This window comes from Acinonyx jubatus, chromosome D3, assembly GCF_027475565.1.
Source record: "Acinonyx jubatus isolate Ajub_Pintada_27869175 chromosome D3, VMU_Ajub_asm_v1.0, whole genome shotgun sequence".
Classification (NCBI taxonomy): Eukaryota; Metazoa; Chordata; class Mammalia; order Carnivora; family Felidae; genus Acinonyx; species Acinonyx jubatus.
Window position 1 is genome coordinate 9,516,123 of NC_069392.1, and position 23,721 is coordinate 9,539,843.

At 37.8% G+C, this 23,721-nt stretch overlaps 1 protein-coding gene across 17 annotated transcripts in view; it reads right to left on the minus strand.

Moving 5' to 3' along the window:
• The window catches only part of TMEM116 (transmembrane protein 116), a 163,698-nt gene that overhangs the window by 85,506 nt on the left and 54,471 nt on the right, over positions 1-23,721 (minus strand). For all 17 annotated transcript variants that reach the window (XM_053205670.1, XM_053205667.1, XM_027043839.2 and 14 more), the window contains 4 exons: positions 7,556-7,660; positions 1,894-1,943; positions 894-977; positions 400-535 (listed from right to left, as the gene is read on the minus strand). In XM_053205670.1, coding sequence (XP_053061645.1) covers positions 400-535; positions 894-977; positions 1,894-1,943; positions 7,556-7,660 — 375 coding nt within the window. The remainder of the gene's footprint in view (positions 1-399; positions 536-893; positions 978-1,893; positions 1,944-7,555; positions 7,661-23,721) is intronic.

Below are 23,721 nucleotides of genomic sequence, written 5' to 3' on the forward strand. Positions count from 1 at the left end.
AAATAATTGAGAAAAGAAAACTCCTTTGTTATTTGGAAAATTATCAAATTAAATCAAAGCATATTTCCTATTTCTGGAGTGTTATCCTGTATAAAGGATATACTTGACACATACTAATCTTCTGGTTTGGTTTTCCATGAGGATCCACAGGAACATATATTAGTTCTAGGGTGAGCATAATTATCACATAATTAATACAGGCTCTTTCCCCATTAATCATTTAATCTTGAGAAATCCAAAAGCTGAGGTAGTAATTAAAGTATCAGTATCTCTTAGCTACTTTCTTAGATCTAGAACTTTAGGAAATGCCTCTCCATCCCATTTTTCCCAGTCCCTAGGAATACTGCTGCATCCCTCCCAATCTTCCCTTTCTGTCCATAAAGGCAGGTAGCACCATACCACAATAGCAAGGAGGCTGAGGAGAAAGCTGGTCAGGAAAATGGTGATCCCATAAAAATAAAGTGTGGTACAGACTGATGTGTTGACAGAAGGCAGTTCAGCCATGGGTGACGGTGGTGAATACATCAGAATACACCTAGGAAGAGAATCAATGGACAGGAACACTGCTAAAGATGCAGAGAGATACCCACATTTGGTGCAACAAAATTTACTAAGTATGCAATTTTACTTATCATTTTGCTAACCCTTTCCCATAACCCCTTATTCTTTCTGATAGACACATTATCTTCTAGTATCTTTGTGTTATATTTCTACTTATGTATTTTTTGCCTTGACTATACCTTGCTCTATAGACTACACCAAGGTACCATAGAACCTTGTTCCAAATACAAACAACTTGGCCAAAGTATACGTAGAAAGTCTTTTCCATCTCTATATATGGAAAAGAAAAGGTGTAGTCTACCATGAAAATGATAGATCTGGTCCTTGCTTACCTGTGGCTCTGACTGAAGTTGCGGAAACATTCACTGACATTGCCCAGACAGAATACAGGTATCATCAACAGCAGAGGTATCAGGCTGGGAGGAAAAAAAAAACTTATCACCCTAATATTCAGACATTTTTATTCCCTTTCCCCTTTGCAAAATACTCTGTTCTTCTCCTAACTCTATCACTCCACCACTCTCCACAAATATGTGTGTGTACATATGTGTATGTGTGTGTGTGTGTGTGTGTATAAATTCTTCAAGAAAAATACCTCAAAAGCCTTACAAATACTCCTTAACCAATTGCTAAGTGGAGTGGAGAATGCATTTCATACCTAAATTAATGAAATCTAACATTGTCAGAGAGTCTCTGGGCATGGGTCAAAGTGAAAGGAAAAATCTAACAAGGAGTTCTGTGCTCACTTTCTATGACAACCAGGAATAACTTCATTCTCATCAGCCTCTTCCTGGGAGCTTTTTGAAAGCATACATTTAAATAACCAATTACCTATCCAGCTAATTATAGCCAGCTCTCTGTAAGAGGAAAAGACCCAAAAATAAAAGTTAAAAATTCTAACATCAACTCTGATATGACCACTGTTTTAGGTAAAATCCAGACCTTTCCTGGGCTTAATAGTTGTAAGACTCTCACCCAATGTTATAAAGGTGGGTAAGATTTTGACAGCCTTCTATTACAACTCTTTATGATATAAAAAGGAATTAGAAGTCTAAAGACTTAAAGGCAAATATTTGTTGATAGTCACATAGAGTTGATGGCAAAACTGAGGCTAAAATTCAAAACTGTAACTTCAAACTGCTTGCCTATTCTATCTGGGAATATGGTACCAATGATAATATATTTGTTGCTTCCAAGTCAGTAAAGTTCTATGAGGACCTAGGAGTTATACAGTCAATGGAAATAAAGGGCACTGTCCTCCTATTTGCTCCAACCTGGACCACAGAATAATGAGAGTCTATACCTAGCCAGAAAGTAAAGCAAAAACCTTACCTTGACAAAATGATGGCTATTTGACCAACATGACAAGTATAATCTACAACCTGTGAAAAGAATAAATGTGAGTAAAGTTTTAGAATATTGCCAATCATGGGGCGCCTGGGTGGCTCAGTCGGTTGAGCATCTGACTTCAGCTCAGGTCATGTTCTCACAGCTCGTGAGTTCAAGCCCCGCATCGGGCTCTGTGCGGACAGCTCAGAGCCTGGAGCCTGCTTCTGCTTCTGTCTCTCTCTCTCTCTCTCTGCCCCTAACCCACTTGCATTCTGTCTCTGTCTCTCTCAAAAATAAATAAACATTAAAAAAAAAAGAATATTGTTGATCATAATATACTAAATATCAGGTCATCACTTACCACTTGATAGAGCAAAAATTCCCAAGAGCTACCTTGGTTGTGTCAAGCAATGTTTGCTACAAAATTCAATTAAATAGATAGTTCCTTAGCATTGGCAATAAGAGAATTGTGTTTGAATTACTATATTCTAAAAAGTATAACAACAATAGCCACAAAGAGAGCCTGAGGGAAGTAGCTTGATATAAGACTTGGATACAACAAATTCTCCTAAGAAGAAAGGTAAATAAGAAATCACACAGTACTCCTCCATTTTCTAATAATAGTTCAATCCTCTTCTCTTTAGATCCAGGGAGGTGTGGACTTTTCAGACCTTATGGGTGGAGCAGAAATCCGTGTATAAGATCACCAGCAGAAAACTTAATAAGCCATGATTAGCATAATAGAGGGGGGTCAAATAAGCCCTTTAGATATAACACCTGTCACACTCTAAAAGAAAGAGCATTTCAAAAACCCCCAATTGTGTTAGACACTGAAAAATAACTTAACAGAACTTAAGAGCATTTCAAAAACCCCCAATTGTGTTAGACACTGAAAAATAACTTAACAGAAGAACTTCTACCCACTAGAAGTTTATGGTAGAAGACTTTGAACAGATCACCTTAAAGTGAGACCAGAATAGAAAACAAGCTTTTTTCTGTTCTGAGGTAAGAGATCATATTATCTTCTAGAATGGCATTGTTAGGGATCAATAAACATTAAGTGAGCAATTAATCAGTAATCAGAGATGGGTAATTGATGTGCCCTAAAAACTATAGATCAGGAACAGCAAATGATTTCAAGTAAGACAGCCAATGCTGACTTTAAGTAAAAGGAGAAATAAGTAAAATTAGTCTTTGGTGACCTTTTCCACCCATGTCCCTTCTCTTTTTATTCTATCCTCTATGAATCAGACTAACCTGTGTTTAATTCTTGTTCTTATATTTATGTTAATGAATCTCTGATAAAAAACTTACTGATATGGGGTACGTGGGTGGCTCAGTCAGTTGAGTATCCAACTCTTGATCTCAGCTTGGGGCTCCATCTCATGAAGGTTAAGTATCTGATTCTTGATTCTGGCTCAGGTCATGATCTCACGGTGTGTAAGATCAAACCCCGCAGGGCTCTGTGCTGACAGCGCTGAACTTGCTTTGGATTCTCTCCCTTCCTCTCTGCCCCTCCCTTGCTCATGTGCACACACAAACACACACACACACACTCTCTCTCTCTCTCTCTCTCTCACTCAAAATAAATATACATTAAAAAAAAAAACCTTACTGATAACAGTTTAGGGCACAAGTCTTGCTAGGATATTTAAAAGAGAATTCAAAATGAAAAAAACATTTTCAAGGCTCCTGATATAAAGCTATGACAGAATAAAAGGCAGTGGGGTTAAAATTTGGGGCTAGGGTTTGTCTTCTCATGCCATGGCATGAGTTATAAAGTACAGTATGTGCATTTCCATGGACAAAAAATGGTAGAATGCTATATATATATAAGAGCTAATTTTATGTCTCTCCCTCCCTTTCTTTCAAAGATTAATTTATTCTCCTGACAGGAACCCAAGCCTCAGAAAAATATCTCTCCTTGTTCCCATTCTCGGCTTCTGGTCTCATTATGGTAAGTTTTTTAGAGAATTCCTCTTTAGCCAAATAACTTTTCCCAAATTGCAGTCTCTTAGCTTGTGAGTGAATGAACCTCACATACCAAAGTTGAAATACTACCCATATAAGGCTGTAGAACTTTTTAGACATTCATGTGCTTGAGGGAGAGAAATGAATTATTTTTTTGCAGTATCTTCCAGCTCTAGGATTCTAGGATTATGTAGACAAACACGTAAAAGGACATAATATCCATAGCCATTACTAAATTGTAGGGAGCTGAGAAACTATACAAGTTTAAAATACAGAAGATCAATTATAAGCATTGACTTACCAGATGTAAACAAGAGAAAAAACCACCAGAACAGAGTACTGTGTTACACAATATGGTAAACACTAACCACATGTGGTTAAAATTAAAATTAAATTAAATAATTCAGTTCCTCAATCACACCAGCCACATTTCAAGTGCTCAACAGCCACTGGTTAATGGCTACTGAACTGGACAGTGCATGAAATATTTTGATCACTGCAGAAAGTTCTATTGAACAGGGCTTGGATACACTATAATATCTTGTTCAGGATGCTAACTAAGGTCTCTTCACATTAAGTTTTCAATGATTTCCTCACTGCCCATTCTCCTTCCAGCAAAAAAGAAAAAAGAGAAAAGTTTTCAAAGCATTCTATGCTCTCAATCTTCTCCAACAACATATATCTAGGACAAGGCTAGAAAAATGCAAGAAACATATCTTCTTTAGAAACCAGTCAGATGAACATCCCCAAAGGCAAGGGAATTAAAAGCAAAAGTGAATTACTGGGACCTTATGAAGACAAAAAGCTTCTGCACAGCAAAGGAAACAACCAACAAAACTAAAAGGCAACCAACGGAATAGGAAAAGATATTTGCAAATGACATATCGGACAAAGGGCTAGTATCCAAAATCTATAAAGAGCTCACCAAACTCCACACCCGAAAAACAAATAACCCAGTGAAGAAATGGGCAGAAAACATGAATAGACACTTCTCTAAAGAAGACATCCGGATGGCCAACAGGCACATGAAAAGATGTTCAACGTCGCTCCTTATCAGGGAAATACAAATCAAAACCACACTCAGATATCACCTCACGCCAGTCAGAGTGGCCAAAATGAACAAATCAGGAGACTATAGATGCTGGAGAGGAGGTGGAGAAACGGGAACCCTCTTGCACTGTTGGTGGGAATACAAATTGGTGCAGCCGCTCTGGAAAGCAGTGTGGAGGTTCCTCAGAAAATTAAAAATAGACCTACCCTATGACCCAGCAATAGCACTGCTAGGAATTTATCCAAGGGATACAGGAGTACTGATGCATAGGGGCACTTGTACCCCAATGTTTATAGCAGCACTCTCAACAATAGCCAAATTATGGAAAGAGCCTAAATGTCCATCAACGGATGAATGGATAAAGAAATTGTGGTTTATATACACAATGGAATACTACGTGGCAATGAGAAAAAATGAAATATGGCCTTTTGTAGCAACGTGGATGGAACTGGAGAGTGTGATGCTAAGTGAAATAAGCCATACAGAGAAAGACAGATACCATATGGTTTCACTCTTATGTGGATCCTGAGAAACTTAACAGAAACCCATGGGGGAGGGGAAGGAAAAAAAAAAAAAAAAAGAGGTTAGAGTGGGAGAGAGCCAAAGCATAAGAGACTGTTAAAAACTGAGAACAAACTGAGGGTTGATGGGGGGTGGGAGGGAGGGGAGGGTGGGTGATGGGTATTGAGGAGGGCACCTTTTGGGATGAGCACTGGGTGTTGTATGGAAACCAATTTGACAATAAATTTCATATATTAAAAAAAAAAAAAAAAGAAACCAGTCAGATGAGGATTTAGAGTATCACAGCATTTTGGAGCTATAAGTGACATTAAAGATCACAGAGACCAATGCTTCATTTTATGGAAAACTGAGACCGAAGAAAAGGAGATGATGTGCTCAAGATCAGAAAGGAGACAAATGATAGAACTGCATCTAGAAGACAGATTTCCTGATTCACCCTCAAATCTCTTTTGACAATGGAATAGTACCATTTACTCATTCAACAAATTTTTATTGAGTTTCATCATGTGCATGACAGTATACCAACTTTCATTTAGTCTACAACTGATCTGTAGGAGCTAGAGAAAGGTATGTAGGGAGGTTTTCCAGATTCAATTACTCCATGATGCTCTTAAACAAAAATTCCTCTTCAAAAAAAAAAAAAAAAAAAACCCACAACAGGGGCACCCATCTGTCTCATTGGTGGAGTGTGAGACTCTTAACTTTGGGGTTGTAGGTTCAAGCCCCATGCTGGGTGTAGAGATTACCAAAAAATAAAATCTTAAAAAAAACACACAGCATAATGGATACTGTAAGAAATAAGAAAACTGGAATACTTAGTAAGATTTGTATAGGAAGATTAAAATGTATAATGACAGTCAAAGAAATGAAAATGGCTAGGTCGCCTGGGTGGTTCAGTCAGTTAAGGGTCCAACTCTTGATTTTGGCTCAAGTTATCATCTCACAGTTGTGAGATTGAGTCTTGTGATGGACTCCATGCTGAGCGTGGAACCTGCTTAAGATTCTCTCTCTCCCTCTCCCTCTGCCCTTCCCCTGCTCTTTCTCAAAAGAAAAAAAAATGAAATGAAAATGGCTAACATCATAAAAATGTCTTCTAAGATCACTTAGTGATATACTGATAGAATCGAAAATAAGAAACTGAGTGTACTATACAATGGAATACTATTCAACACTAAAAAAAGAATGAATTACTTATGTATGCTATGATGGGTAAACTTCAAAAGTATGCTAAGTGAAATAAACCAGATACAACAGACTATATATTGGATGATACTACCTATATGAAATGTCTAGAAAAGGAAAATGCATAGAGTCAGAAAGTACATTAACTGTTGTCTAGTGCAGGGGGCGGGCAGGAAATTAACAATAAATGGTCATGAAGAATTTGGGGTGAAGAAAATATTCTAGAACTTATTTATGATCACTATTATACAAGCTGGTAAGTCTGCTTTAAAAGTCATTGGATTGTACACTTGAAATAATAAATTATCTGATAGGTAAAAATATGCATGCATACATGCACACACACACACAAAATCCAGATGCACTGACTTAGAGTTCTCCTCTCTTTTGTAAGTGTAATACTAGACAATGCCCCAAACTCCCTCTGAACCAAAGGAGGAAAACTATTCCCTGGATCTACCTTGTTTTCTGATGGCCACACATTAACTCCTCTGCCCTTCTGCAAACTGTATCTGTTATCCACACATACTGAAGCAATACAGCCAAGCAGAACACTCTCCCTTTCCAGTACCTGTAGCCCAAATCCCATGTTAGCAAACTAAGCACTTTCCCTGACTCTACCTAAGATCTTATTCTCTACTCTAACAACAATGATGAATTAGCATAGAGCCAATAAGGATTTCCCTTACTTGATGGAACCAGGCAATAATGACAGTACTGTAAATAATGTTTCCTATAATCAAAACCTTTTTATTTTTTTGGTAGCAAGAGAGAAGAAAAAAATCTTGTCAATAGAACGGAAACTCTGTGAGAACATGATTTTTCTTTTATTAACCTCCATGAATTCACCTAGCCAGTGCAGATTGCTTACACTGTTTATCAAGGATATATAGGTTTATTTTAGCATATTGTTAACTGTTAGCTCTGAATAAAACTCACCAGTGCAAATGTGTTCTGTCCACTCTGGTTGTGTCTCATCCTCAGCTCTTTGTACAGATACCAGATGTAATTGACGGTGTAAAAAGATGAGGAAATGTAGAATATCTAGGTGGAAATCAAAACAACTCATAACTGTCGCACTCTGATTTCTTTCAGTTTATTACATTATTTTCTACTATAAAAATCCTACCTTAATGGTCTATTAGTAACTTACCATCTAATATCCATTACATGCAAAACTGGGCCATGTCTGGGAATTCTACCCAGGCCTGCCTAATATATGTCCCAGATTCCTTATTTTATCCTTTTGACTGTTTAGAGGAACCACACCATTATCCACACCCTCTCACCCAACTGTTCCACTTTTATGAAGATATCTTAGAATACTTTTTCTATTTTATTTTTTAATTGGAAAGACCATACTGATTTCCATTTCTAATAATGATAGCCTAGGCTATATGAACCAAATTTCCCATTAAAAACTTTAAACATGCTGGATAAAAGAGTTTTTAAATCCTTAAAAGCATCAAAGAACTGGGAAGATATAGCAAGGAATCAACAGGACAAAATCCAAGAGTAAAAATTTCTGCTCCCATCTCTGATGAAGTAACAGAATTTTCCTTGCATCCTAAAAACTAAAAGTTGGGAAAAATATATGAAACACTTGGTTTTCAAACATTAGATAATAATCAGTACAGAAGTGTAATCCCTGAAAGAAGAAAAACAAACAAGTGCCCCAGCTCACTGGCAAGGTAGGGGGTGGTGGTGAGGGGAACATGTGCAATGAGGGAGAATCCAAATGGATGGGCTGTCTTGGTGAGTGAAGAGACAGTTCAGAGTTGGACAGGCCTAGGCAGCTATAGTATATGAAGCAGATTATCAGAGAAGAGGTACCCACACAGAGATACAGTGCTCTGGAAATTTGCAGAGGTACCCTCAAGTCCTTGATTAAGTATTTATATACGCATGTGAGATCGAAAACCATGAAGAGCAGGAACAAAACCACCAAAGAGCAGGGTGCCTGGGTGGCTCAGCCTGTTAGGTATCTGACTTTTGATCTCAGCTCAGGTCATGATCTCAGGGTTGTAAGTTCAAGCCCTGTGTTGGGCTGTGCGCTGGGTGTGGAGCCTACTAAAAACAAAAACAAAAACCCACCGTAGAGAAATAGGTGGAACAGTCTTCAAAGGAATAAATTTGTGTTTTTATCAGCCAGAGTAGAAAGACTTCCTAAGACATAAGCAGAAAATGAAAGTACTATAGAATAAGGTAGAATCATAAGATGAGTATTTCCTGGGGCACTTGGGTGGCTCAGTCAGTAAGTGTTTGACTCTTGATTTTGGCTCAAGTCATGATCTCACGATTTGTGAGTTCAAGCCCTGCACTGGGCTGTGGAGAGCCTGTTTGGGACTGTCTCTCTCCCTTTTTCTCTGCCTTTCCCCTGCTCTTTCTCTCTGAATAAATAAACTTCAAAGAAGAAGAAGAAGAAGAAGAAGGAGGGGGAGGAGGAGGAGGAGGAGGAGGAGGAGGAGGAGGAGGAGGAGTATTGCCTCACTAATGGCACCAAATTAGTTGTACATGAGAGACTGCTCTAATGAAAGTTTAAAGGAAGCCTTACAAAAATAATCCTTGAAAGGATCCCACAGATTCAGAGTTAGCTACATCCAAGAACAAAACCAAATTTAAAGGAATATATATATATATATCTAATAATCAACAATGTAAAATCTGTAATGTCTAACATCTAATAAAATATTATAAATCATGGTTGGCTTGTGAGCTCCACTGAAGAGCCTGAGGTTGGGCCACTGCTGCCTGCCGTCAGCTCCTGGTCCTGGCTCCTCAGTGGTGGGCAACGTTTAGTCGGCCCATGGAGATCGCACCAGCACTGCTGAGCCCTGGTTCCCTGAGGTGGCAGCATGCCTGGCCCTCTGCCTGGCTCCACATAAGATCAGATTATGCAAGAATATGAGACAAAGCCAACAAGCGAGGTGTCATGAAGCTTTCTTGCATATATAGGTACCAGGTTTGACCTGAAGAGATGGCTGCTGTATATTTTGCAGCTGGTTTTATATCACATTTCAGCTCCAACTTTGCATCCTAAGAACACTTAAACATTTCTGCAGGTCTATTTTATAGAACTTGAAAGACCTTAAAACTTTCTGGTTGCCATAAGTGTATCTTTCTTTTCTACTCATCAGTAAACATCTGTGACCTACTGTGATAGATTTTCCAAACAAAACGTTTAGCAGTTTAGCAAAGTAGGCCCTCTGTGGCACTCAACAAATGGAGTTTCCCCAAGCACAATTCTGTAAGAAGTATGTGTGTGTTTGTGTAAGTGTGTATTTTAAATTATTATTTAATATTGTGAAAAAAATTTTGATATCAGGGATTCTGGCTGTGAACTTGATGCACAATAATTGTGGTCAAAAATATTTGCTGGTCTACAGAAAATCACTAATGTTTTGTGACCATATAAGTTGTAACGGTGGGTTGTTCTATGTGTAGCTATTATTGTTAAATAGAGGGACTGTTTCCAGGCACAGAATATGAATCATAAGTTAGGATGGATATTAGATACGATTATAATCACATAGCAAAGGTCTGTGGTCCTAATTCTACAAATGCATGGTCAGGAATTAGGACAAACTGGATGGAGATGGACCATTTAACAAATGGACTCTGCCTAGTTGTGTTGAAAAATACTTTGCCTCCATGCCTTAAAATACCCATGTGGAATCTGTGCTCCTCTCATTCACACAAAGAGCTCCCTGAACACTGAACCTCTAAAAACAAAAGGCCTCAGGGCGCTTGGGTGGCTCAGTCGGTTAAGCATCTGACTTCGGCTCAGGTCATGATCTCATGGCTGGTGAGTTCGAGACCCACGTGTGCTGACAGCTCAGAGCCTGGAGCCTGTTTCAGATTCTGTGTCCTCCCCTCTCTCTGCCCCTCCCTCGCTTGCACTCTCTCTCTTTCCCTCTCAAAAACAAATAATAAACATTAAACATTTTTCAAAATAAAAAAAAGAAGAAAAAGTCTCCCTTAGGTCTGGGCCAACCACTCCCACCCACCACCCTCCCCTTGTCCTGCACTGCTGCTTGGGAGAAGCCAGTTCACCTCTGTATCTGTCATTAAAAACAGAATTTGGATTTTCTGGTCAAGTTTCCCCAAATTCTTTTTAAGAGGTGCCATGTTCAACTGCTTGATCTTTGTTTTAGCAAACCCCTGCCCAAACTTGCTTGCAGACTATTCTTCACCTTGTTTCCAAGGTTGAGGAAAAGAAAGCAGTCTCTGTTTTGAGGAGGTGGAAGTATACGTTTTTTATTTGTTCAGGACCACATTTTGTAAAATGTGGTCACTTTGTCCTTTATTATTGTTTCTGGAAAATAAGTTTTATTAAAATTGTTTGTCTGAATATAGAATAGTTTTATTAATTAGGGCTTATTTTGAAAAATTCTGAGTTCAATTCAGATGTATGCCAGTACCTTTCAAAGTAAGGTAATACTCAGAGACAGCTGTTCTGACCATATGATTTAGAGAAATTTCTGGACTATTCATATTCTAAGATTCCTTATTAATGAATGTCTAACTTAAATGTAGCCAAAAACTGCACCATTATTCTTTGTACATTTTCATTATATAATGTTAATGAGCTTACTTTCAAACAAATAAAATACTTAAGCTATTTGTTTACCTTGCCTTCTTAAAAAAAATATTATAAATGATGCAATGAAGCAGGAAAATATGGCCCACAACCAAGAGAAAAATTAATCAATGGAAACAGACACAGAAATGACAGATTATGAAAATAAGTAGATAAAAAATGTTAATGATATACTTTATATGTCCAAAAAGAAAGTGTGAGCATGACAAGTAGAGAAATAGAAGAGATAAAAAAGACCCAATTTGAAATTCCAGAGATGAAAAATATATGAAGTTTAATTATGACAAAGTAGAAACTGCAAAAGAAAAGATTAGCAAACTTAAAGATACAGAAATAGAAAATATCTAAAATGAAAGACTGAGAGAAAAACACACTTAAAAAAATGAACAAACCCTCAGTTTGCTGTGAGACAATATCAAGAAGGCTAATTAATACACATAGAACTGGAATTCCAGGAGTAGAGAGGCAAGGAGAAACAAAATATGTTTGAATAAATAACCATTTTTTTTCAAATTTAATGAAAATATAAAGCATAAGAAACATGGAAAAAAACATACCAAGATACATTATCATCAAATTAACGAAAATCCGTGATAAACAGAAAACAACAAAAGCATTCAGGGTAAAAAGCCATATTATGTACACAGGACCAAAGATAATAATGACATCACACTTCTTATAAGAAATAATACAATCCAGAAAACACAGGCATATCTTTAAGGTAACTTTAATAAGAAAAAAAATGTCAACCTCGAATTCTATACACGTCAAAAACACCTTTAAAAACCAAGGACATGGGAATGCAAGCCGGTGCAGCCACTCTGGAAAACAGCATAGAGGTTCCTCAAAAAACTAAAAATAGAACTACCCTACCACCCAGCAATTGCACCACTAGGCATTTATCCACAGGATACAAGTGTGCTGTTTTGAAGGGACACATGCACCCCCATGTTTATAGCAGCACTATCAACAATAGCCAACGTGTGGAAAGAGCCCAAATGTCCATCGATGGATGAGTGGATAAAGAAAATGTGGTATATATATATACAGTGGAGTATTACCAATCAAAAAGAATGAAATCTTGCCATTTGCAACTATGCGGATGGAACTGGAGGGTATTATGCTAAGTGAAATTAGTCAGAGAAAGACAAAAATCATATGACTTCACTCATATGAGGACTTTAAGAGACAAAACAGATGAACATAAGGGAGGGGAAACAAAAATCATACAAAAACAGGGAGGGGGACAAAACAGAAGACACTCATGAATATGGAGAACAAACGGAGGGTTACTGGAGTAGTTGTGGGAGGGGGGATGGGCTAAATGGGTAAGAGGCACTAAGGAATCTACTCCTGAAATCATTGTAGCACTATATGCTAACTAATTTGGATGTAAATTTTAAAAATAAAAAAATAAAAAATAAATTTAAATAAATTAAAAAAAAAAACACGGACAAAAGTTAAGGGCTTCTGCAGACAGACAAAAGCTGAGAGAATACACTGAAGCAGACCATTACTATAAGAAGTGTTAAAGGAAGTCATTCCGGAAAAAACGTGATAACAGAAATTTGAATCTATACAAAGAAATTAAGAGTACCAAAAATGGGAATAGTTTGGTGCTTCCTTAAATAATTAAACAGAATTACCATACAATTCAGCAATTTCATTCGTAGGTACACAACTCAAAGAACTGAAAACAAATAAACAACTACATGTATACCTGTGATCATAAAAGCACTGAGAATAATAGCCAAAAAGTGGAAATAGCCCAAATGTCCATAAACATATGAATGGATAAATAAACTGTGATATATCCATACAATGAAATACTATTCAGCCATAAAAAGGAGTGAAAGACTGATACATGCTGCATGGATGACCCTTCAAAACATTATGCTAAGTGAATAAAACCAGACAAAAGGTCACATTTTGTTTGTTTTTTTTAATTTTTTTTTTAACATTTATTTATTTTTGAGACAGAGAGAGAGCATGAACAGGGGAGGGTCAGAGAGAGGGAGACACAGAATCCGAAACAGGCTCCAGGCTCCGAGCTGTCAGCACAGAGCCCGACGCGGGGCTCGAACTCACGGACCGCGAGATCATGACCTGAGCCGAAGTCGGCCACTTAACCGACTGAGCCACCCAGGCGCCCCAAAAGGTCACATTTTGAATGATTCTATTAATACAAAGCATCCAGAATAGATATACCCATAGAGACTAAACTCAGATTGGTGGTTTCCATATAGGCAAAATGGGGAGAAATTGCTTAACGAGAAAGGGGTTTTACACTGGAATGACAGAAATGTTTTGGAACTATATAAAGATGGGGGTTTCACCACACTGTTGAATGTACTATTACCACTGAACTGTTCACTTTAAAATGGTCAATTTTAGGGGCACCTGGGTGGCTCAGTCGGTTAAGCATTCGACTTCGGCTCAGGTCATGATCTTTTACCTCCACGGGTTCAAGCCCTGCATTGGGCTCTGTGCTGACAGCTCAGAATCTGGAGCCTGCTTTGGAATCTGTGTCTCCCTCTCTCTCTCTGTCTCTCCCCCACTGATGCTCTGCCTCCCTCTCAAAAATAGACATTAAAATTAATTAATTAATTAATTAATTTTAAAAAATGGTCAATTTTATCTTACATGAACTGCATCTCAATAAATTGCTTAAAAATTTTTTTGGGCATGAGAGGATCCTGATGAAGATGGTAGAATAGGAGGATCCTGAGCTCCCCTCTCACTGACACACCAAAGCTACTCTACAAACAAAGCAACTGTCTGAGAACAATCTGAAGATTAGTAGAACAGTTCGTCCATACCTGAAGATATAAAGAAAAAGCCATATCAATAAAAATTGGAGGGGAAGAGACACGGACTGGTCAGGACTCACACCCTCAGCATAGTGACCCACAGTAGGAAGGATGTCACAGGTATGGAGGTCCTCCCTGAGGAGCAAGGGGTTTAAACACCACATTGGACACTACCTGCCCTGGGGACCAGCACCAGGAAGACAAGCCCCCAGTGCAGAGCCCAAAGCTAGGCATGAACTCAATGGCCCTGAGATCAAGACCTGAGCTGAGATCAAGAATCAGATGCTTAGGAGCACCTGGGTGGCTCAGTCAGTTGAGCATCTGACTCTTGATTTTGGCTTAGGTCATGATCCCAGTATTGTGGGATGGAGCCCTGTGTCAGGCTCTGTTCTGAGCAAGGAGCCTGCTTAGGATTCCCTCTCTCTGCTCCTCCCCCCAACCTTGCACTCATGCTCTCTCAAATAAAGAGAGAGAGAGAGAGAGAGTCAGACACTTAACTGACTGAGCCACCCAAGCACCCCAGGGCTGCAGTTTTAAAAGAACCTGGGCCATATATGAAGATTTATTGACTAATTTTAGGGCAGGTGATGGAAGGATGGAATCTATAGGAACTTTCTCTAGGAATGGAAATGCTGGTAAATGTCATTATTCTTGCCCTCCTTTGATCTAGCTAGCCCAACTCCGGTGGGCACCTGTTCTGACACTCTCCACCTACCTTGCAAGCACTGCTCAACCAACCTCAACATTCCCCTGTGGACATGCCCCACCCAACCCACCTGCCACAGCAGGTGCCCCCTCCAAAGCAGCTCCTGCCAGGGATGGGACTGGCTCCACCTACCAGTTACTCACAACACTTGTGGCTGGGCCCTGCATGCAGCTACACCTGGGGCTAGCCTCAACCACCAGCATACCCACAGCAGCCACAGCCAGGCCTTTAAGCCAGTTGTGCCAGGGACCAATCCTGCATACCATGCACCCATAGCAGTAATGGGCCAGCTACAACAGAAGGGCACGTACAGCCTATACAAAAGACATCCCTGGAGCACCTGGTTCTGGTGACCAGAGAGGAATGTGTTTCTGGGCCCAAAGGATGCCCTCTACATAAGGCCACTGCATCAAGACCAAGAGGCACAGCAGGTCTACATAATACAGAGAAACAAACACTGAGAACCAGGTAAAATGAGGAGACAGAAGAATATGTTCTAAATGAAAGAACAAGACAAAACCTCAGCAAAACAACTAAATGAAATGGAAATAAGCACTCCACATGATAAAAAGTTCAAAGTAATGGTCATTAAGATGCTCACTGAACTTGGGAGAATAAACACAGTGATAATTTATAGAAAATATTAAAAAAACAATCAAAGATGAAGAATACAATAACTGAAATGCAAACTAGAGGGAATCAACAGCAGATAAGAACATGCAGAATGTATCAACAATCTGTTAGAGGGTAGGAGAAATCATCCTAGCTGAACAAAAAGAAAAAAGAAAAATGAGGATAGTTTTAAAAAACATTACACAGAAAAAGAAAAATGAGGATAGTTTAAGGGACCTCTGGGTAACATTGAGTATACTAACATTCACATTATAGTGGTCTCAGAAAAACAGAGAAAGAAGCAGAAAACTTAAAGACTTCCCTCACCTGAGGAAGGAAACAAACATCCAAGTCCAGGAAGCAAAGAGCACCCCAAGCAAAATGAATCCAAAGAAGTCCACATCAAGACACATAATAATTTAAACAGAGAATTAAGCAGAATCTTAAAAGCAGTAAGAAAAAACCAACTAGTTAGTTACATAAAAGGGACCACTCATAAGACTATTAGCTGACTTTTCAAGCAATAACTTTGTAGGCCAGAAGAGAGTGACATGATATGTATATTCAAAGTGTTAAAAGGAAAAAAAACTACAACCAAGAATACTCCATCTAGCAAGATTATCATTCAGAATTGAAAAATAAAGAATTTCACAAAAAAAGTAGTTCATCACCATTAAACCAACCTTTCAAAGAAATGTTATAGGACCTTCTTTAAGGGGAAAAGAAAAGGCCATAACTGGAAGGAAATTATGAAAGAAAAAAATCTTATTGCTAAAAGCAAACATAGTAAAGGTAGTGGATCAATCACTTATAAACCTAATATGAAGGTTAAAACACTAAAGCAGTAAAATCAACTATATCTAAAATAGTTAAGGGATACACAAAATAAGAAGATATAAAATGTGACATCAAATACATAAAACAGGGAGGCAAGTAAAAACATAGTGCTTTTAGAATGTGTTTGAACTTAAGTGATCATTAACTTAAAATAAACTGCTATATACATAGGATATTATATATGAATCTTAAGGTAACCACAAACCAAACCCTAGAATAGACACACAGAAAGGAATCCAAACCTAACACTAAAGAAAAACATCAAATCACAAAGGAAGAAAGTAAGAGATGAAGAAAGGAATGAAGAACTACCAAAATATATTGAGGAATGCCTAAATATATAAAGCAATTATTAAAAGATCTTAAAGGAGAAATAAGGACCAATACAATAATAAAGGGGACTCCAATACCCCACTTTCAACAATGGAGAGATAATACAAACAGAGGATCAATGAGGAAACACTGGACTTGAATTACACTTTAGTCCAAATGGACCTAACAGACATATACAGAACATTCCATCCAACAGTAGCAGAATATACATCCTTTTCAAGTGCACTTGGAATATTCTCCAGAATGGATCAAATATTAGGTCACAAAACAAGTCTTAACAAATTTAAGAAGACTGAAATCATATCAAGTATCTTTTCCAATCACAATGATATGAAACTAGAAATCAGTAACAAGAGGGAAATCGTAAAATTCCCAAATATGTGGAAACTAAACAACACACTACTGAACAATGCAGCAAAGAAAATGTCAAAAGACAAATTTAAAAATATCTTGAGACCAATGCAAAAAGAAACACAACATATCAAAACTTATGGGATACAGTAAAAACAGTTCTAAGAAGTTTAGAGCAATAAATGCCTACATAAAGAAAAATGAATATCTCAACCTAAGTTTACACCTCAAGAAACTAGAAAAAGAACAAACCAAGCCCAATAGTAGAAGGAAGGAAATAACAAGATTTGAGCCGAAATAAATTAAATAGAGGATGAGGGGCGCCTGGGTGGCTCAGTCAGTTGAGCGTCCGACTTCAGCTCAGGTCACGATCTTGCGGTCCGTGAGTTCGAGCCCTGCATCGGGCTCTGGGCTGATGGCCCAGAGCCTGGAGCCTGCTTCCGATTCTGAGTCTCCCTCTCTCTCTGCCCCTCCCCCGTTCATGCTCTGTCTCTCTCTGTCTCAAAAATAAATAAATGTTAAATAAATAAATAAATAAATAGAGGATGAAAAACAATAAAAATATCAACAAAACTGAGCTTTTTATGAATCTAAACAAAACGGACAAACTTTTACCTAGACTAAAACAAAAGGAGAAAAGATTCAAGTAAATAAAATCTGAAACTTAAGAGGAGACATTACACAAGAATAAAAGGCATGGTACAAGAAATACAGTCAATGATACTGTAATAGCATTGTATGGTGACAGATACTAGCTATACTCACAGTAAGCACAGCATAATGTATAGAGATGTTGAGTCACTATGATGTATACCTGAATCCAATGTAACACTGTGTGTCAACTACAGTCAAAAACATTTTCTTCAGTGATTTTGATCAGCTTTATTGGAAAATATTATGGAAGTTTTGGCAATTGTACATTATTTGATAAAAATATTGTTAACATGGAGTGCCTCGGTGGCTCAGTTGGTTGGGTGTCCAACTCTTGACTTCAGCTAGGGTCCTAAGGTCGTGGGATCAAGCCCCATATCAGGCTCTGCACTGAGTGTGGAGACTGCTTGAGATTCTCTCTTTCTCCCTGCCTCTGCCCCTTTCCCCAACTCATGCTAGCTTTCTCACCCTCTCTCTTTAAAATTAAAAAAAAATTAGGGGTGCCTGGATGGCTCAGTTGGTTAAGCATCCACCTTTGGCTCAGGTCATGATATCACAGTTCGTGAGTTCAAGCCCCACATGTGCTCTGTGCTGGCAGCTCAGAGCCTGGAGCCTGTTTCAGATTCTGTCTATTTCTCTCTCTCAAAAATAAACATTAAAAAAATTTTCTTTCAATTTTTTAATGTTACTAACAGATAATGAACTGGGTAATAGGACAAAAGGATCATTGATCCAATAACATTTAATTACCATTTTTTTACTGTCAAAAAAAGAAAAAGAAAGGAAAGACATTACAACCAATACCACAGAAATACAAAAGATCCTAAAAGGCTATTATAAACAATTATACACCTACAAATTGAATAGCATAGAAGAAATGGATAAATTCCTAGAAATATACAAATTATCATGACTGAACCTGAACAGAACAATAATGAGTAAGACACAGAATCCATAACTATCAACCTCCCAACAAAGAAAAGTTCAAGACCATTCAGTTTCACTGTTGAATTCTACCAAACATTTGAAAAGAAAATAATGTGAAATCTTCTCAAACTCTTCCAAAAAATTTCAAGAGGATGGAATACTTTTAGGAGGCCAATATTATCCTGTTGAAAGCCAGACAAAAACACTACTAGACAAGAAAATCCCAGGCCAATATCCCTGATGAACAGAGATGCAAAAATCTTCAACAAAATACCAGCAAACAAAATTCAACAGAACATTAAATCATATCATATCATAAAGCAGATCATATGCCATTACCATGTGGGATTTATTCCTGGAATGCAAGGATGTTTCAACATATGCAAATCAATAAATGTGATACACCACTGCTGAGAGCTTACCTAAGCTACTCCATGGCACTGCTGCCTTGGCCTCCATTTTGTTGAACCAATGCATCTGCAATATCCTTAAACTGACACTAGCCCCCTCAGGTGAGTGCATGTCCTTGACAGTAGTCCACAGAGTAACAGTAAATGTAAGTTCCTGATATGATCTCCCCAGTAGCCCTTGTGACCAACAGTATCCCCTGCCTCCCAGCACCAGTGTGCTTTATGTGCTCCTTGGATAATACCTCCATGGGCTTATGAAAATTCTGTTCCTTTGGTTTGAATTGGTTGATCTGGACCTAGCCTAGGCACCCCAAAGCATTCCACCCACAGACCCAGATCCTGCCTCTCTGTCTACAGTCAGTCCTTGACCTTGCCATGTGGCCCCTTAAAGAGGGATGTACACTTCCACTGTGCTCCACTTAACAAATTTAACAAAGTTATAACAAGTACATAAACAGAACAAAGTAATCACATGATCGCCTCAACTACATTAAAAACATTTAACAGAATTCAGCATCCTTTCATAATAAAAACTCTCAACAAATTAGATATAAAAGAAATGTACTTCAAAACAATAAAAACCATATATGACAAGCCCACAGCTAACATCATTACTTAGCAGTGAAAATCTGAAAGCTTTTCTTCTAAAATCGGAATAAGACAAGGATGTTGCCTCTTGCCACTCCTATTCAACACTGCACTGGAAGTCCTAGCCAGAGCAGTTAGGCAAGAAAAAGAAATAAAAGACATCCAAATTGGAAAGGAAGAAGTAAAATTGTTTCTGTTTGCAGATGACATGATCTCTTACATAGAAAATGTCAAGAACTCCATAAAAAACTTTTAGAATAAACAAATTCAGTAAAGCTACAGGATACAAAACCAACCTACAAAAATCAGCTGTGTTTCTAAATACAAACAACAAACTATATGAAAAGAAGTTTAAAAAACAAACTAATTTACAATAGCATCAAAAATAATAAAATAGTTAGGGGCACCTGGGTGGCTCATTTGGTTAAGCATCCGACTTTGGTTCCAGTCATGATCTATTTGTGAGTTCGAGCCCCATGCTGGACTCTGCTATCAGCCTAAAGCCTGCTTCAGATCCTTTGTCTCCCACTCTCTCTCTCAAAATTAAAAGAAACATTAAAAAAAGAAAGAAATTGCTATTAAAATAATAATAATAATAATAATAAAGGAATAAATTTACCCAAGGAGATGAAAGATCTGTGCACCAAAAACTTCAAAACATTGATTAAATAAACTGAAGACACACATAAATGGAAAGATATCCTGTGTTCATGGATTGGAAGAATTAAGGTTGTTCAAATGTCCATACTACCCAAAACAAACTACAGGTCCAATCCCTATCAAAATTCCAATGGCATTTTTTCTTTTTTTTAGAGAGAGAGCACAAGCTGGGAAGAGGGGCAGAAGGAGAGAGAGAGAGAGAGAGAGAGAGAGAGAGAGAGAATCTTAAGCAGACTCTGTGCTCAGTGCAGAGTCTAATGCAGAGCTCGATCCCATGACCTTGGGATCATGACCTGAGTCGAAATCCAGAGTTTTGGATACTAAACCGATTAAGCCACCCAGGCGCCCTTCCAATGGCTTTTTTTTTTTTTTTGAGAAAAATGGAAACACAAAAGTCCTTGAATAGCAACAGCAATCTCAAGCAAGAACAAAAATGGATGCATCACATTTCTTGATTTCATATTATGTCACAAAGCTATAGTAGGCAAAATAATATGGTATGGTAAGCAAAATAATGCTTATTGCAATTGCTATAGTATGGTATAGTAAGCAAAATAATATGGAATAAAAACAGACATATAAGGGGGGCCTAGGTGGCTCAGTTGGTTAAGCAACCGACTTCAGCTCAGGTCATGATCTCGCAGTTTGTGTGTTCGAGCCCCGCGTCGAGCTCTGTGCTGACAGCTCAGAGCCTGGAGCCTACTTCAGATTCTATGTCTCCCCCTCTCTCTGCCCCTCCCCTGCTTATGCTCTGTGTCCCTCTGTCTCTCAATAACAAATAAATGTTAAAAAAAAAAAAAAACAGACATATAAGACAAAAAAACCAGAATTAAGAATCCAGAAATAAACTTAACCATACATAGTCAACTAATCTTTGACAAAGGAAACAATGGAGAAAAGATAATCTCTTCAATATAGGGTGATGGCAAAACGAAATATCCACATTAAAAAAAAAAAAAAGAGGGGCGCCTGGGTGGCTCAGTCGGTTGGGCGGCCGACTTCGGCTCAGGTCATGATCTCGTGGTCTGTGAGTTCGGGCCCCGCGTCGGGCTCTGTGCTGACAGCTCGGAGCCTGGAGCCTGTTTCAGATTCTGTGTCTCCCTCTCTCTGACCCTCCCCCGTTCATGCTCTGTCTCTCTCTGTCTCAAAAATAAACGTTAAAAAAATTTTTTTTAAATAAAAAAAAAAAAGAAATTGGATCCTTATACTATACACAAAAGTCAACTCAAAATGGATTAAAGACTTAAATGTATGACCTAAAATTCTAAGCTCCCAGAAGAAAACACAAGGGAAAATGTTTGAGACTAGTTTTGGCAATGAATTTTGCATATGACACTGTAAGCACAGGCAATAAAACAAAGATAAACAAGTGAGACTACATCAAACTAAAAAGCTTCTGCACAACAAAGGAAACCAATAAAAAAGCAACCTACATAATGGAATTAAATATTTGCAAAACCTGTATCTAATAAGGGGTTAACATCCAAAATATGTAAGAACTCATACAACACAAGAGCAATAACATAACATCACATCACATCACAACACAACACAACACAACACAACACAACACAACACAACACAACATAACATAACATAACATAACATAACCTGATTTAAAAATGGGCAAAGGACCTGAACAGACATTTTTCCAAAGCAGGCATACAAATGGCTACCAGGTGTATGAAAAACTACTCAACCTCACTAATCATCATGGAAATGCAAATAAAACCACAGACATCACCTCATACCTGTTAGAATGGCTACTATAAAAAAGTCAAAGAAGGGCGCCTGGGTGGCTCTGTCGGTTAAGCGTCCGACTTTGGCTCAGGTCATGATCTCACGGTTCGTGAGTTCAAGCCCCACATTGGGCTCTGTGCTGACAGCTCAGAGCCTGGAGCCTGCTTCGGATGCTGTGTCTCCCTCTCTCTCTGCTCCTCCCCCGCTCATGCTCTGTCTTTCTCTCTCCTTCAAAAAAAAAAAAAAAAGTCAAAGATAACAAGTATTGGCAAGGATGTGGAGAAAAGGGAATCCTTATATATACTATTGGAGGAAACGTACAGCCACTATGAATAACGACATGGAGAGTTACCATATGATCAGCAATCTCACTTCTGGGAATATATGCAAAGGAAAGAAAACAACGATCCCAAAGAGATACTGGCACTGTAGCACTATTCCCAATAGCCAAGATATGGAAACAACTTAAATATGTGTCAGTGGATAAAAAAAGAAAATGTGATTACACACACACGACTTTTGATTAAAGGTGACAAAAAAAGAGAGAGAAAAATAGAGACCTGACAGAAATCAACTGAACCAAGTGATCAAAATTAACAATACCAGCAATGAGATGTATTCATAAAACATGCCTCCTGAGATGATGTCCTGAGAAGCATGTGATGCTACTTCTGTGATATTCTATGATATTCTTGCTAAAATGTATAAACTGAATTTAAACATGAGCAAGTTAGACAAACCAAACTGAATGACACTATAGAGTAACCTGCTAGTACTCTTCAAAAAACATCAATATTAGGGGTGCTGGGTGGTTCAGTCAGCTGAGCATCTGACTTCAGCTCAGGTCATGATCTCATGGTTCATGAGTTCAAGCCCCATGTTGGGCTCTGTGATGACAGCTCAGAGTCTGGAGCCTGCCTCAGATTCTGTGTCACGCTCATTCTCTGCCCCTACCCCACTCACACTCTGTGTGTATCTCTCTCAAAAATAAAATAAACATCAAAAATATTTTTTTAAAAAACATCAATGTTAAGAAAAACTGAGGAACTGTCCCAGATTAAATGAGATTAAGGAAATATGAAAACTAAACGTAATGTGAGGCTCTGGATGGGATCCTGGACCAAAAAAGACATTAATGGGGGGGGGGTGGTAATCAGGAGACAATGAATAAAATCTGTAGGTTAAATAACATTACATAATCAGATTACACGTTGTTTTCAAGTATACATGGAACACTTTACAAGATGGATCACATATCAAGCCACAAAACAATTCTCAATGAATTTAGGATTAAAATTTTATAATTTATGTTCTCTGAGAACAATAAAATTATATTACAAATTAGTAACAAAAATAAATCTGGAAAATCAACAAATATTTGGAGGCTACAAACACTCTTCTAAATAACCCATGGATGAAAGAGGAAATTATAAGATAAATCAGAAAATATGTTGAGTTGAATAAAAATGAAAGTACTGGACACCAAAATTTGTGAGATGCAGCTATCATAATGTTTACAGGGAAAATTGTAACTTTAAATGTTTACATAAAAAATTTTAAAGGGTTTAAAATCAATATTCTAAGTTTCCACCTTAAGAAGCTAAAATAAAAGAACCCAAATTAAGTAGAAAGAAAATAACAGAGTAGGAATCAATAAAATAGAAAATAAACCAACTGAAATAATCGGTGAAACCAAAACATGGTTCTTTAGAAATATCAGTAAAACTGGTAATCATTTAAACTAAGATCAAGAAAGAAATACAGTAGAATTGGATTACCAATATTAAGAATGATAAGGAAGCTACCACCACAGATCCTAAAGACATTAAAATTTTTTAATGTTATTAATAAGTTTATGCCAGTAAATTCTACATTGTAAA